The following is a 16,611-nucleotide window of genomic DNA, read 5'->3' on the forward strand; positions in this document are numbered from 1 at the left end:
GTACATGGAAAAAATTCAGATGTGTGGTTTAGGTTTTAAACTTCTCTGATTTGGGAGGCAGGTGCAAACAGCAGCTGCAGACTCAAATCCTCACTGAGTTCCTTCTTAGGGGTTCAGTTGGAGATGGCCTCCAGACCCAACCCAATGGACTTTGGGCTTGAACTCCAGAAGTCAGTGTTGGGGGGTGGTGAGTCTCCCCTGTCCCTTTTTTGCCAGTACTCAGCAGTGCAGATCTCTCACTCAGAAGAACTGGGACATGATTATGAAGAAAGGAAGTATGGAGGCTAAGAGGGAGAAACGGGTTCTTTAGGTCTCTTAAGTGCAGTGGAAGGAAAAGGCAGGCTGGTGCTGTACAGGAGATTCCACAGGTGGGACATGATTTCTGCAACACTGATCGTTAAGTACATTGCATACCACATGAATAAAATGCCAAAGTCAAGGGCAGCTGGGCTGACTCAGCAGGTGAAGGCACTTTCTGCCAATCTGACCACCTCAGTTTATTCCATGGGATCCTCTGAAGTCCACACATGCTTTGTTACATGATAAAGACAGAGAAAGCATGTGCAAATTCAGGAAAAGTAGGTCTGTAATTAGGAATATGTTCTTCATCTCCTGGATGCTGTTATGGACTCAGCGACAAGGCAGATAAGAACTACAATCAGACTCTGAGAGTCCAAAACGCTTTATTTAAAATGTGGTGTGGAGCTAATTCAAAATCTGTGTGATGATGCTTGCTCTGTTCAGCCAGCAGCTGAGAGGTCCTGGGTCCAGGTGGAGTGGACAAATCTTCACTCCCCTTGTAGTGGTCCTGCTTTAGTAACCACAGGATGATTCTGGAGACTCTGGCTGTCTGGGATTTGCTGAAAGATGGCAGCAATTCCTGTACTTCCCTGATTGGTCAATGCCTTTGCAGACATCCAAGTTAGCCCTACTTTGTGATTCCTTTTGTTGTGTAACAGACTTCTCCCGAGGAGACACAGCACATGTCTATTCACCCCAGGCAGGAATCTCATGACAGACCAAAGCAGGGATAGCACCAAATTCTAACTTGGTGAACCAATGGGTTTTACTGGAGTTAATTACGGGAATATGGGTGAGGGGTTACTTACGGGAGAAGAAATGACACAAAACTGCACCACAAAGCCCAAGCCAGCATGGGTGACAGCTCCCAAAGCTGGGATCCTGAAGCTCACTGCCCAGCGACAGGTCACTCAACAAGTTGGACAGTGTCCTGTCCAGGTCCTCAGTTGGCCTGAGCAGCCTCCTAGCAGCTCAGCTGGTCTTTGCTTCTTCTGGCCAGCTTGGCTAGTCTCCTCCAAGTTGGCCTAACAATATTGTTTTCTCTTAGGAGGGAGGGACTTGGTGAATCTTGTCAGTTTCAGGGACTTCTGGAAAGTACTTAAGAAGCTTCCTTCAGGGTGAAATGTTTCAGGAAACTGCTATACAACACTCCTTTTTGCGATGGGTAGCCAACCTTATGCCTGTCACTCTGGCTCCCTCCCCAGATAATGGAACCTGAGTGTTCAGCTGGCCTCCTGGTCCTTAACTGCTTCAAGAGGCAAGAACTATTTCCTGATATCACCAATTCCTCCAGAGCTGTTAGAGTTTTCTGTATTGTCATCCATACCCGAAGAGTTATCCTTAAGATGCTTAAATTACCTCCCTGCTATTTAATTATTGCTCTTGTATTTTTTCCTTCCAAATAAAGGAAACTTTTTGTTTATTACAATCTCAAGGTTAAAATTTAAACAACTTACTTTAGGAGCACAATATTTCAATTAATCTGGGTTTTAATAAAAATGTGTTTTCACCCATTCTATTAAATGCCAGGTGTCAGAATGTCTTATTTTACTTTATGCTTAAGAGCCCCTGCTGAACACATTACTGTTTTCCCATTTGTTCTTGATGTAGAATAATAAAAGGAAAAGAAGCAAGTCTAAGCAGCATCAAGGCAACAAAGATGCTAAGGACAAGGTGGAGAGGTCCGAGGTGGGGCCCCTGCAACCACAGGTGCCACTGATGCAAAATGGCCACATGAATGGCTGTGAGAAGGACAGCTCATCCCCTGACTCTGCCAGAGAAAAACTGGCCCTCACACCCCGTGAGAAAAAGATCTCAATACTGGAGGAACCACCAAGGGCTCTTCGTGGGATCACAGGTCAGTTGTTTCTAAGTCTATTTGCTTAGGATGATTCACACACATACACACACACACACACACACACACACACACACGCACACACGCACGCACGCACGCACGCACACATGCAGAGGTAACTCCTTGAAGCATTGGTTGCTGCTGCTGCACAGACTGAGAAAATCTGAGCTGCTAGTATGTAGATAATAGTGAGTCCTGAAGCCAGGTAGTACAACAAGGCCACAAATAGATGCTCAGGCTGTCCCTGCACCGACTTGGAGGATCTCCATCCCCACCCCTCCCGCTAAAAAAGCCCCATAGTTCTGTTATATATAGAGTTCTTAATCTAGTCGTTTCCTATGTCAGCTAAAGAATTAAAAGGCAGGCAATATCTTGAGCATTAACATGTAACACCTGGGAAATTTTGAAACATAGCAGAGTGACTCAGCCGAGAAAGAACGGTTTTTATTAGGGGTGAGGAAACACATACAGGAAGCACACCGAGTGAAAGACCTTCCACAGAGCAGAGGGGGGCTTGGTCAGTTTGAAGAAGCAGGATGGCTAATGGGCCCACAATTGTTGTGGAAACATGTCCTGATCCAGCCTTGAACTTGTTGAGCCAGTCCTCCAGCAGGGACCCTAGCAGCAGGAGGCCATGTTTTAAGCTGCCAGACTTTTGTCTCAGATCAAGGAGCCACTCACCATCTTGTTTACCTAGCTATGCCCCCTCTCCCTGCCTATCAGGGAATCTGACTCCCAGTCCCTCAGATCTAGTCCATATTAGGATCTTGGGGAACTAGACAGTGCTAGCTTGACGACATACTTCCCCCAGGAAAGGGAAAGATACTTTATGACAAGAGAAAATGGTACTAAATTCTTTCCTTGGGCCAACTTATTTTATCTCCTTTTACATGGTAGACTGAAAAATCCAGGGTATTAGAATGTGGATTAATATGTATGCTGCAGCTGTAAATTAACTTCAGAAGCCTACTTGTGTGTGTGTGTATGATATGCCCATGTGTGTGGACGCATGTATGCCAGTCTGAACAGAGGAGGTCATAAGGAGTCCCTTCCTCTATAACCCACTACCTATTCCTTAGGGATAGAGCCTCTCTCTGTACCTCAAGGTAGGCTGACAGCCAGCAAGCCCCAGAGACACTCTTGTCAGCCCACCATGAACAGGGGTTACTCATGCACACAGAAATGTTTAGCTGTGCCAGTAGGGTCTGGGAATTTAAACTCAGGTCTTTGTGTTTACATAGGAAGTATTCCTACCCTCTGGGCTGTCTCACTAGTCCCAGATGGCTACTTCTTTCTTTTTGTAACTTTCTTTTTATTTATTCTTTGTGTGTATCACATCACGCATCTGGATCCCATTCATTTCCCATCCCTTTGTATCCACCCTCTGCCTTGCAGTCTCCCCCCTCCCCCCCCCCAATAAATTTAAGAGAAAAAAGAAAAGAATAAAAATCAAGGGGGAAAAAATCTGGTCATGGAAGCTGCAGTGTGACACAGTGAGTCACGCAGTAAACCCCTTTGTCCATATATCTATACTTGGAAGTATTCCTTTCGAAGAGTCATTGGTCTTGTTCGGAGCCTCTGGTTTCTGCTTCACTATCAATGCTGGGCCTTCACTGGAATTCCTCTTGGCCTGGGCAACACAATAGAGCCAATCCTGCTGGCCAAGGTTTGGGGTAAGCCATCCCCAAAGTTGTGAGTATGGGAGAATTGTCCCCATTACTCATCTGTCATGTGTTGGCATGGGCAGGGGAAGAGATGCCCCCTATATTGACACTCCCCCACCCCAGTCCATCAAAGTCTGAGGCAGGTGAGAGAGCTGGCCCTGAGGTCAGAAGGGCAAGGGAGCTGCTCCTGCCTACTGCAACACTCAGGAGAGCAGACCCTACATCTCCTGTGTGTGGGGAGCACAATGAACTCAACCCCATTAGCAGAGGCATAGGCGAGCCAGCCCTATTATTGCGATCGTGAAAGAAGGCTACTTCTTAATACACCATCTATCTCTGGGCACATCATTTCTTCTCTACTGCCCTGTTTCTTTTTCGTAAAATAAGAAAGCTGCTTTGGTTTATTTCCTACCACTGCAATACAGATCGCCATAGACAGGAGATTACAAGCAATAGGAGCTTAGTTGGCTCAGGGTCCTAGAGGCTGGGAAACTAGTCACTGGAAAAGAAGAGATAGAGAGTTGAGGGGGGTAAACTACTAATCCACTGCTCTAACAACTGTAATCTAGTCATAAGCATGGTGTCCTTGTGACCACATCACATCCTAAAGACCTACTTCTCAATGCTCAGTATTAGAAATTAACTTTCAAGCATTTTTAGGGACCCATTCAAACCATCTCTCTCAATAATAAAATGAACTACTACCCCGTGGCTATAATAAATCCTAAAAATAAAATGTATATGTAATGGAACCTGCCTAGAAGAAAATTTTAATAAAGATACCAGACCTTTTTGACAAGGTGAACTATGAGACATTATAAAGTGGCCATATGTTCACACCCACAGTGCTTAAGATGGAAAAGGCAATATCCAGCTGGATATTGTGGACAGTGTTTCTTTATATTTACTATATGAAGGAAGCATCAGTAAGTAAATAGCTGTCTGTAAGACCCCTGAGAATACAGATGCAGTCTGATTGGGTGCTGGGTGCCAAAGCCAATGCCTGGGAGGCTGGGAGCCTCTCATTGGAGGACCAGATGCCCGGAAGATTCTGAGAAGGAGACCTGTGACATAGACTTTGTGGGTCTCACTCTCTGATTTTCTTGTAGCAAAGGCTGTAGGCATACAATGAACTTCAGGTTTGGAGAGCAGAGATGCTGCCTCCATTTGAGCAACTGAGATGTTATAGATTGGTGGGCATGGAGAGATCTAGGGACAAGGTGATGGAGAAGACTGGGAAGGTTGACAAATGGTAAGGAGAATTTTGATCAGCACCCTTTCCTTTGTATCCCTCCTGGTGGTATGGCATTGCTGTGACAAGCCAAAGATGAGTAAGATATTATCTCTGTAAGGAGTCTTTATCTGTCCCACCTGCCAGCTCCCAAATAACCACATGGAGACATTATTAATTATGAAAGCTTGGCCGATAGCTTGTTTCTAAGGAGCTTTGATAAGTTAAATGAACCCATACCTTTTAATCTATGTTCTTTAATCTATGGCTCTGTTCCCTTTACTCTGTAAGCCCATGCTGCTTGCTCTGTGTCCCCTGGTGTCTCTGCCCTCCTTCTTCCTAGTCTCCTGTGTTTCACAAAATACTGCCAATCTGTTGGCCATTTGTCTTTTTATTAAACCAACCAGAGTGATGACAAAAAGTCTATTCCATTATATATCCCTGCCTAGGGTTTCAGTCTACCAGAAGAGGCCAAAATACAAACAAACACAATGGTGGTATGGACCAAATGAGGAATACGGTGAGGAGACACCAGATCGTGACACTCTCTGTCATACTAGTACATCTTTAAATTGCTCATCCAGCCTTAATTTTCTTCCCATCTCGTACAAATGTCATCCATAGTGCTATGGTCAGTCATCCTTATCGACTACATGACATTTTCTTAAAACCAGTGACTGCAATGAACATAACCTAGTTCATTTTGAATCCAAATTCTCCAGGAATTTTTAATTCAGTTTTTTTAAAAATGTTTTTGATTTATAGTCAGGACAGGAAAAAGAAATTAAATAATTGAATGGCAGATTCCCAACTTTACTTGCTATTGCTTTCACATGAATTACTTTCAAAATGTAATTACTCAAGTAGCTGTTTTGATATCAATCATAAACTAAAAGCCCTAGCACATATATTTGCTCATTTACCAATGATGTATGCCTCCGTCCTAACATAGTTTCAGTAAGTCTGTCAAGTAATTGGAGCAAATGCAAGACAGAAGCCCTTCACCTCACAGTGGGTAGCTGCCTTGACAGTTAAGCTCCAACTGAGTCTGTTCTCTGTGTAAGGGGACTTGATAAGCACTAGTGTGAGGCTTTCTGTGAAGAATTCTTGATCATACAAGATGCCATCCCATGTCCTTTTGGTTTTTTTGAGTCTAACTTGAAGGTATTGTTCACTTCATCGGTGCCTTCAAATCTTTATAAAGAATGAACAACAGTAATGGGAGGTCATTAGAAGTATTTGTAAAAGGAAGAGATCCCCTCTGAGTTGACTATTAACTTCATGAGCATCTCATACGTTATAATCATAAATCTTAAAATAAGTGTGTACCTGATTAGGCTTTACCTTCCAAAGATAATAAAGGCCCAACATAAAGTTGTTAATGCCAAAATTGTTAAATGAATCTTTAATACTTATTCTCTCAGAAATCCTGAGCCCACTGAATCACAGGTAAATGTCAGAATCTGTATACTCTGTGCCCCATTTTGAGTAGGAGAAGGAAGGATGAAGGGGAGCCTTAAACCCCATTCTTGTGGGGGAAACCTGGGCCCCTCTGTTTTTGGCAAACTTGACTCCATTAGGTCTGTCTAAATTACAGTGAAGTGCTAACGCTAACACCATGAGCTCTCTCCTTCCAAAGAATACATTTTTAATATGTATAATTGAAAAATTAGAAAAACTAACAGTAACAAAGCCATATAATGATATTCTGTGCTTGAGTGGATTCACAGCATGAGCCCGAAAGAAATCTCTAGGCTACTAGTGCTGGCACATTTATCAGGCTCTCCAGTAATAAAACTGGCTCAACAAAGCCTGTCTTGACTGCCCCACCAGGCACAGGCTATGGACATGTGCAAGGCATGTTTTATCTTTTTATAACACCTTGACATTCAGGATCTCTCTTTTTAAAGTCTTACACAGAATTATTATTCTGGTAGGGTAAAAGTTAGCTTTAAGATATATGCAGGTGGCTCAGGGGTGTTAGTGTGACTTCCTACATAAAAAATAGCCACCCAGAGCCCCATCATTCTAGGCTGTAAATACAGCGCTGTCAGTTGGGACAGTGCTGCATTCAGTACGTAGCGTGGAATTTGAGGAGTAAGCTTTAAGCCTGAGAGCAGCTCTTTCTGTATTTCAGAAGTTTTAATAACAGCTCAAATTAAATCTTTTACATAATCCAATCAAAACCATCCTGTTTTCAAATCCTAAGAAAAGCAACGAGTAGAAAAGGGATTATTTTTATCAAAAGCAGTGCTAAAGATAGTAATGTTTGCCCTCTAAGGCCTCCGATCTAAATGTCTAAAGCACCTTAGGGTCCAGTGTCCCCAGATCTTCCTCCTGCTCAGTTTTAGTAACCTCAGATTCTTAAGCCTATCTGTGTTTGGACCTGGACAGGGAATCACACTCCCCTCTGTCTTTCTCAGCTGGACACATGCCCGCAGAGAAGGGAAAGCAGGGCTGTGGCCACCAGCAGCTTCCCTTTACATTTCCCATCCTTAAAGCATTTTGGGAAGCCACATCTTCTTTTCCTGCTTTTTCACAAGCAGAGGGCTCCCCGATGTGTTTTCTGACCTCCACAACCTGCCTGCAGACTGTTCCTGTCCCTGTATCCGCCATCCATTTACAACACAAGCTCCAGGGGCTCACAAGCATAGAACTTTCTTCCACATCCTCAGTGTAGAATCAACCAAAGGAGCTTGTTGTGTTATAATGTGGTTGATTGTCCCTCTTTTGTATTTACTTAAACAACAAACACCTCAGAACAATTCTATCTTTTGAGATTCCCAAGCAGACTTTTTTTTTTTCATGTTACTATTGGCAGGAGCTCCAACATGATCTCTCCTGCTCTTTTAAGCCCAGTGTAGGGCCAGGGGATTAGAAAAGATTGACAGGAAAGGCGCTAGCCTAGAACTTTCATAGTGAAGCTATGTGTAGTCTAGGGTCTCGATAATGACTCTGCTCTCCAATGACTCTATAGATCACCAGTAAGACCCAGGGTGCCTAGCAATGGAAATGTCTGGATTGAAACCTCAGCCTTGTTCAGTTACCATGGAAAAGTTAACTGCTTTGTGTTTCATTTTACTCCCCTGCAAAACAAAAGCATCTTACTGTCCAAGGTTTTAGTGAGCAGTAAATGCTATATACAGGGTGCTCTGCACAGCAACCGGCAGAGAGGAAACCTCTGAGACACTCTGCTCACTCACTTGGTGAGCGAATCTGTCTAAGGTGTGCCGGGTGCTTCAGTACCACAATGAACCAGGTAGCCATGCATTTGCTCCCATGGAGTTTACGGACTTTGTTGGGTAGGGGAAATCATGTTTTCTTTAATTATTTTAGGACCTGGGTTAGTGGTTCACTTCCATGTAGAGGCATACATTGCTCAGCCTTAGCCTCTTCCAGTGGCACTGGGGCTGCATGTGCCAGGAATCTTAGGAGAGGCCTTCAATTATGCTCTGATTAACTCAGATCTCCGCTTGCTTTCCCTGGGTAGTCTAAATCAGAAGTGGGCATAGACCGGCACTGGCAGTAGTGATCTGAGGCCACAGGACACCCAATGCCCTCAGCTACCCTGTGTCTAGAGGCCTCTTTTCCCTTCTTTAATGACAAAACACATTTTATTGCTACTCAGCTCTAAAAATCCTACCTTCAGAACTGTGAAATGATGACTTCAGTTACAGAAGGACTTGGGTAGAATGAACACGGAGAGAGGAGGGGGGTTTCAAAAAAAAATTTTTTAAGCTTTTCTTTGAACAAAGCTTTAAATTGCTCTGTCAAATGCAAAAGGAGTTGAACTTGCCTCGAAAGGAACTAAGACAATGTCGTGTGTTTGATTTAACATGCCTGTCTTCCACCTTTGACAGCTTGATCCATTGTTATTATCTATTATCTTTTAATACATGTCTCCAGTCAGAACATCTGCCCTTTTTAATGGCCTCCCAGCCACTGGGGTTCCATGGGATTTGGGTGGAATAATAATGCCTATCCACATTTGCCAAGGAAGTTTTGAAAGGGCAGAACTGACATTATGTCTGAATTAACCCCTGTCATCTGATGTCTACTGCAAAGTTACACTGTCTGTCCTGCAGAGATGGGAGAAGAGATGACGCTTGCGAGTCACTGGCCAGTGGCTGTAACAGGAAGAACGTTCCTGAGGTTTCATCACTAGACTTTCTCTGTCTTATCTTAAAGGGGTTACTTTTATCTGCTGCCTCCATGTCCTCACCCCCAACCCACTCATCGGCCTGTTTGTGGTGGCTTGCAGCCCATCTCTTGGAAGACACTGCTTCCACTCTCTGCAGTGGCCTCCCAGCTACTGAATCTGGGACTTAAGATCTTTCCTTTCAGCGGATGTAGCATTGTTTACTCCTGTGTCTTTACCCCCCCCCCCCATGCCTTTTTCATCTTGGTTCCTATGACATGGCCCTCTTATTTTCCTTGTCTCTATTGCTTTTGATCAGTTCATTCTTTGGCTGGTTGTTGGATTGTTAAATTCCATCAAGGTTTGGCTGGCCAAGTCCTCCATCATATAAAGGTATGCTCTCTGCTTAGATCATTTGGACCATGCCCTGGCTTTAGTTATGTCACATGGCCCACATCCATCTTCCTAGTCCTTACTCTTCTCTGAACTTTGGGGCTATATTTGATATTTTCACATTGACATTTCAAAGCACTTCAGTGGCATGCTCCAAACCAACTCTTGATCTCCATTTTAAGCTTTGCTCTCTCTTTTGAGTACATAATCCATGCAAGCCAGAAGTCTAGGCCACACTCAGGACCGGCTCCGTCTTACCTGTGCCCCTCCTCCATTGCAGTCTACCAGCAAGACCTGCTCAGGCTTTTTATTCCCAGGTGTTCACGGCATTACTTCATTACTTCCTTTCTCACTGTCTCTGCCTCTCTCTTCCCACCGAAACTACCACCCTGTCTCTCCCTCACACTACAGAGTACACTCAGGAAGCCCAATCTTTTCTCCCCTCCCCCCCCCCAGACCCTTCTGCAAACTGTGCTCTTTTCAAAACCCAAGTTTCACTTCTCTGAGTAAAAAGTAAGTTTTTCTTGTTCTCAGATCTAAAGTTCAGTGCATTGTAGACACTGTGTCTTGCTGTAGTCTTATTTTCAGTTGGTATCTTTTGCCTTTTAGAGATAATTATAAAGCTTTTGTTTCTGTATTTTAAAATACTCTTTGTCCTCATTGAGAAAAATCTGGAAAATTCCATTAAATAAATCCTGTCTCCCCAAAACAACCATCGTTAAATTTCATTTCAAAATTACTTTAAAGCACAGATACACAAAAATAATTGCATAGCATGTGAATTTTTGTATTCTGCTTTACTTAGCGTGAACATATGAGAATATCATCATATCATTAAGAATTTTTGAATGTTGCTTTTCCCAGAGTATCTCATCGTTATGAATATAACAAACAGGTAACATGCACAGATAAGAGATTCTGTTATGGTACAACCACATTCTAACATTCTGCTTCTCACTTATCTATTTTTATTCAGATTTTTAATTTATTATTTGATAATTTGATACATGAGTATAATGTATTTAAACTTAAATTTTTTATAATTTTCTTATTTAAATTACAATCTTTTTTATATGTCAACCCCAATTCTCTCTCCCTCCTCTCCTCCCATGCCTACCACCGACCTCCTGTCTCATCCCCTTCCTGCTCCACAGGAAGGCCTCCCATGGGGGATCTTCAAAGTCTATCACATCATTTGGAGCAGGGCATAGGCCCTAACCTCTGTGTCTAAGCTGAGAGAGTATCCCTTTATGTGGAATGAGCTCCTAAAGTTCATTTGTACACTAGGAATAAATACCGATCCACTACCAGAGGCCCCATAGACTTCCCAGTCCTCCTAACTAACACCCATGTTCAGGGAATCTGGGTTGGTCCTGTGCTGGTTTCCTGGCTATCAGTCTGAGGTCCATGAGCTCCCCCTTGTTCAGGTCAGCTGTTTCTGTGGGTTTCTCCAGGCTGGTCTTGACCCCTTTCGCTCATCACTCCTCCCTTTCTGCCACTGGATTCTTCTAGGAGATTGGCTCAGTGTTTAGCTGTGGGTGTCTGCTTCTGCTCCCATCGGCTACTTGGGTGGATGTGTGTGTGTGTCTGTGTCTGGATATATGTACATGAGTGCAGGTGCTATCAGATGCAGAAGGTGTTGGATCCCCTGGAGCTGGAATTACAGGTGATTGTGAGACACCCATTGTGGGTGCTGGGAACTAAATTCTGGCCCTTTCAAAGAGCTTGAAGTGCTCTCAGAGTCTGCAATACATTGCAAATACAATGTATTCACAGAATGCTCACCTCCAAACTGTAGTGCTTCAGTTTCTCCCCTACATCTCCCTCCTAACTTTATGTCTTCTTTTTCCAAACCCACTGAGCCCAATTAGTGATGCCCATATGTATGTATGAATAGATATATGAATATACATGAATGTAAGGTGGCCACTGGGTCTTAGGCAACTGACAGTGAACAATAGCATTGCAAAACACTGACTCTCCTTCCCCCAGGGACCTGTAGTGCCTCAGTTGGGATGGGGCCTGAACCATAGCTGCTCTGAGTCCATGAGTGAAGTTTCCTAAGCAGTCTTCCCCAACCTTTGACTCTTGCAATCTTTCTCCCTCCTCTTCCACAGTGGTCCCTGACCTTGCTGGAAGTTTAATATTCAACTGTCCATTTAGGGATGAGTTCTCTCCATAGTCACTGACTCTCTTTCTTTGAGAAGTTGTGAGTGCCATTACTAACATCCATCCACTACAAAAGGAAGTGTCTCTGATGAAGGGGGAGACCATGTTTATTAGCATATATTAACTATATTAAATCATGTGTCTCGTCACATTTTAATGGCTTATTTTAGGAATTTGCTACTTGTTTTAACTGTTTCTAAATTGTTTTCCATGTGGATTTCTGTTTATCTCTGCTTTTAGAAACAACACTGTAGTGGACAACTTCTGTGATTATTCCTGTAATTATTAGGTTTAGAAAGAATGAGTGTGTGTGTGTGTGTGTGTGTGTGTATGTGTGTGCACAGTGCATATGTGAGCTTAAGTTCTTAATATGTTTCTGTTCAAAAAGGTTGCATTAATCTCATTGTTTTGTAAACAGGTTATTTTTTAATATAATTTCCACTTGTATTTCTCTCTTTAATATTATAAATATTAAAGAATAGCGGGCTGGGCACCAAAGAACTATCAGTTATATTACCAGTCATCATAAAATGCAATTGTATTTATTTAAGTACTTTTATGAGAGTGGTGACATGCTTTAAGTGACATAGACATTAAGAATGTTAAACCTAATTTTAAAACAACAACAAAGTTATGCTTTGTTGATCAATTTTTTTTTCAGATAAAACTACCTTACAGCCCTTAAGCATGATCAGATAATAAGCTTTATTGAAATATCATCTTTGGGGTAGACTTTAAAACCATTTTGATAAGTTAAAATAATTACTTTAGGACTGCTATATTTACTGCATTCCTGGAGGTTAGGTTTAAATTGCCTGTCTACTTCCTATAGTCTTCTTAGGAGTGCAACAAATTTACACACAAAAATACTAAAAACCAGAGAAAAGAGGATTTTGAAATTTCAAAATTTAAAATGTTCATGAATGTTCATACATGATAAAAATATCTTATAATGCAAGCTCATGTGTCCATATTGACAGAAGTGGGTAGGTAAAGTCGTGCTCATGTGTAGTTTTTAACTTATTCATGAAGAAGCACATGTTTATTGGAAAAATATTGTGATAAACTGGTAATACAAACTTGCAATCCTTACAACAATCTCTAATTTGAAAAACAAAATTTAGACAAAGATAACCTCAAAATGGTAGCTATAATCTAATAATACTAATAATTATACTTAATATGAGTGGACTAAAAATTCAGTTAAAAAGCAGATGGTGACAGAATAGATGAGAAAACCCAGCTATGTGCTTATTGTAAAAGGGAAAGTTAACAGTAGGGTAGAGGAGAGCTACAGTGTGCAAACAACTAAGCACCAAAGGTTGGAGTGATAGCATTAGCACTGGAGGAAGAAGATTCCAATACTAGAAATGCAGACAGAGCTATTTCATAGGAACATGTAAGTCAGTATGTCAACTAGAGCTCACAGTTCTAAACTTGAGTATAGAGCTTCAAAATCTGTGCAGCAGCGCTGATAGAGTGAAATGACAAATCCATAATAGTTGTAGATTTTAATACTACTTTTTTACTAATTGATGAGATGAGTACAGTAAACATCAGTAGAATGTAGGTTTACTCAATACTAACTTATTTGATAGGACCATATTCCCAATATTTCAGGATCTGGCATTTTAATCAAAATAGACCAATTAATAGGCCATAAAACAAGTCTCTACATATAAGTTTAGCATTATTGTGAAGTATCTGTTATGAGGTATCCGCCAGAGAAGACTACTCAGACATGGGTTCGAGCCAGTATTAAGATGTTATTAGCCTTTCAGAGACTACCCTGGGTGTTCAGGACATGAGTTTAGTCCCAAACCTTCCTCAGGGTGGGCATTTAAGCACAAAAAAAAAAAAAATCCTGACTTGACACACTCATTTACCAAGAACAGTTAGCCAAAAGTGGAACTACAGAAGCCAAAAAGCAAGGCTAGTACATTTAGGGACTTCCTCAGAACTATTGACTTTGATGGATCAGGTCTTTGTTCTCATTTTGACAAGGTGTTACTCCCTTTATACATCCTGGGTTCCAAGGCCTGAATGGCACCTCTATCATAGCATCAGTTGTGCTACGATCTGGGGACCTCTGTGTGTGTGTGTGTGTGTGTGTGTGTGTGTGTGTGTGTGTGTGTGTGTATTATAGTAACCAGCATTTGGGAATTGAAAAAAAATTAAATCTTAATACCAAAGCAAAAGAAGCCTAAAATACCTAGGAATAAATTTGACTATTGATATTTAAGCTCCAAAACTAAAACAATATTAAGATAATTTCTAAAGGCTCAAATAAGCAATGAGATATATCATGTTTAAGAATCAAAGTATTCAGCCGGGCAGTGGTGGCACTCAAGAGGCAGAGACAGGTGGATCTCTGTGAGTTCAACACTAGCCCGGTCTACAAGAGCTAGTTCCAGGACAGCTTCCAAAGCCACAGAGAAATCCCATCTTGAATAACAAAAAACAAAACAAAAACAAAAAAGAAAAGAAAAAAAAAAACAAAAAAGAAAAAAATCAAAGGATTTAATATTGATAATAGACCAGCTTTTCCTCAGTTTGGCTTATAGATTGAGCACAAATTCCAGTAAAATTCTGCCAGATTTTTAACTGAAATTCTTTATTGAATAAGCTAATTTTTAGATTTATATTGGAATACAAAGGACTTATGATAGAGAAAATAATCTTTAGAATGAAAAGAACAAGCCTAGAGAGCATATGTGAAGCTTGGACTTCTATAGATATGAGTGAGAACAGATAACTACATCAGTGGATACAGTGGAGTCCATAAACCAACCCATGCAAATAGTCAACTGATTGCCAACAGCGTTGCCAAGGCAATTTAGAGAAAGAAGGTCACCTCAGACTCGCTAAGCTCTTCCATTCTTACATTAACTTTTTACATCTTACATATTGGTGTCAAGGGCAGAGAGATGTGACTTACTTGTGTCCCATATGAAAGCCAGAGCTCACACATCAGTGCACTCCATGTGAAGTGTCTGCTGAGTCTACTTCAATCAGAGAGCTAAATGGTTCTCCATAAGCCATGCACTAGCTGTATTAAGATCTGCTAATTATTTTCAATTTTAAAAGGGTTCTGGTAATTGTGAAGTTCAAAATCACAGAAGTTTCTGGGAGCCATTGTTAAGATAAAATACCTGGAAAAGAATTAATTGAAGATATGTACAACTTTTAACTGAAATCTGAGCAAATAAGCTCTTTCCAGAGATAACATCTTGTTCCAAGATATCACAAAATTGACTCAAGTCCTTGATGAATTTTAAAGCCACAGACTCCTATTTGACTAGGTACCCTATCATTGGAATGCCCCTAGATATGCAAAGCACTGCAGTAATGCTGCTTTTCATTGGAGCCTATTTCTCATCCACTCGTTTAGTGTTTATCATGTCACAATAGACTTCAGGCATATGATCATAAGCAAGACGTGCATCACTCTGTAACCGCTCTCACGTGGAGAAAGTGCAGACTGAACTAAGTGCCCTCTCTTAGTAGACTGTAGACTGTTAGTGACTGGACACAGTAAACCATCCATCTCATGCTTCTTACAATTTATATTAGTGTTAGTAAAAACACAATGTAAGCACGTATATAATTTTATATTTTGTAATAGCCACATTAAAAGGTATCAGGTCACTTCAGTTGGGTAATATATTATCTAAATTAACATATCTAAAATATGATCATTTCAACATGTAATTTATTTACTTTATGCAATGCTAAAGACTCAACTGGGGGGCAGACAGTGGTGGCACACATCTTTAATCCCAGCACCCAGGAGACAGAGGCGGCGGATCTCTATGAGTTTGAGTTTCAGGACAGCCAAAGCTACACAACTGTCTCAAAAGAATTCCAACCTAGCGCCTTGCATATTCTGGGCAGGTATTACACCACTGAGCTATAACCTACAGTCTCAATATTTTTATATTTATTAAAGAATCTTTTTAAGATATTGTGCCATGCTTTAAAAAAAAGTGTATGCTCCTTATAGGACTTCTCATCTCAATTTGGATCTGCCACATTTTAGATATTCAGTAGCCACGTGTGGGGGAATGGCTACCTTATTGACAGTGTACATGTGTTAATCAACTCTGTTCAGCTACAAGCTGTTGAAATTTAAAGCTGGTCTCCAGAAGGAAACCTGATGGTGTTTCTGATGCTAAAGGAAAATCACTGTGTCCAGAAAATAACTTCCATTATTGTATTACTAGACATCCAGGACTTGTGGTCTAAGTGGGTACCATATTTATAGACAAATCTACCTAGCCAGTGTGCAGACAGATCCAAGTGGCCTTTGGGAATTGTAAATATTCCCAGTGTTCAATGATGCCCCCAATAATGATTTTTCAGAAGGCAAAAATATTGCTCTTCAAATTTCTCAATAAGAAGTTGAAAGATGAGCAGTGAACTGAATCAATAGCCCACATAGTTCTCTCTGACACACAAACAAATACTTTTAGCTCCAGGTGAATGAGCTCCTGTTTATTTTACATGCCTGTCTCCTGTCTAAAATTCATTTGCATCTTAACAGAATAATTTTCCCCTCTACCTAAGGTCATTATTTCCATTAGGCTATCCATCCCCATATTTCCAAGACTGCAACTAATTTACTCTGCTGCACTGAATTTATAATTTTGAATTTATAATCGCTCACCAAGACTGACTTTCAGCTGTGATTTAGGAAGGGAATGAGTTGGAACCAGTTTGGATTTAGTCATTGTTTCAACACAGATGTTTATAAATTCACCATCGGGTGTACCCACCCATCTCCACTCCTTCAGAACCACCTGGGGTGCAAGTCTCTGGACCCAGTGCTGACTCAGGATCTCTGGAGACTGTCCTTAGG

General features: G+C 41.3%; 1 protein-coding gene across 10 annotated transcripts in view; it reads left to right on the plus strand.

Moving 5' to 3' along the window:
* Window positions 1–16,611, plus strand: part of Spats2l (spermatogenesis associated serine rich 2 like) — a 166,226-nt gene that overhangs the window by 107,377 nt on the left and 42,238 nt on the right. For all 10 annotated transcript variants that reach the window (XM_051190237.1, XM_051190236.1, XM_051190238.1 and 7 more), the window contains one exon: window positions 1,912–2,158. In XM_051190237.1, coding sequence (XP_051046194.1) covers window positions 1,912–2,158 — 247 coding nt within the window. The remainder of the gene's footprint in view (window positions 1–1,911; window positions 2,159–16,611) is intronic.

The sequence above is a fragment of the Phodopus roborovskii genome, unplaced genomic scaffold (assembly GCF_943737965.1).
Source record: "Phodopus roborovskii unplaced genomic scaffold, PHOROB, whole genome shotgun sequence".
NCBI classification, from domain to species: domain Eukaryota; kingdom Metazoa; phylum Chordata; class Mammalia; order Rodentia; family Cricetidae; genus Phodopus; species Phodopus roborovskii.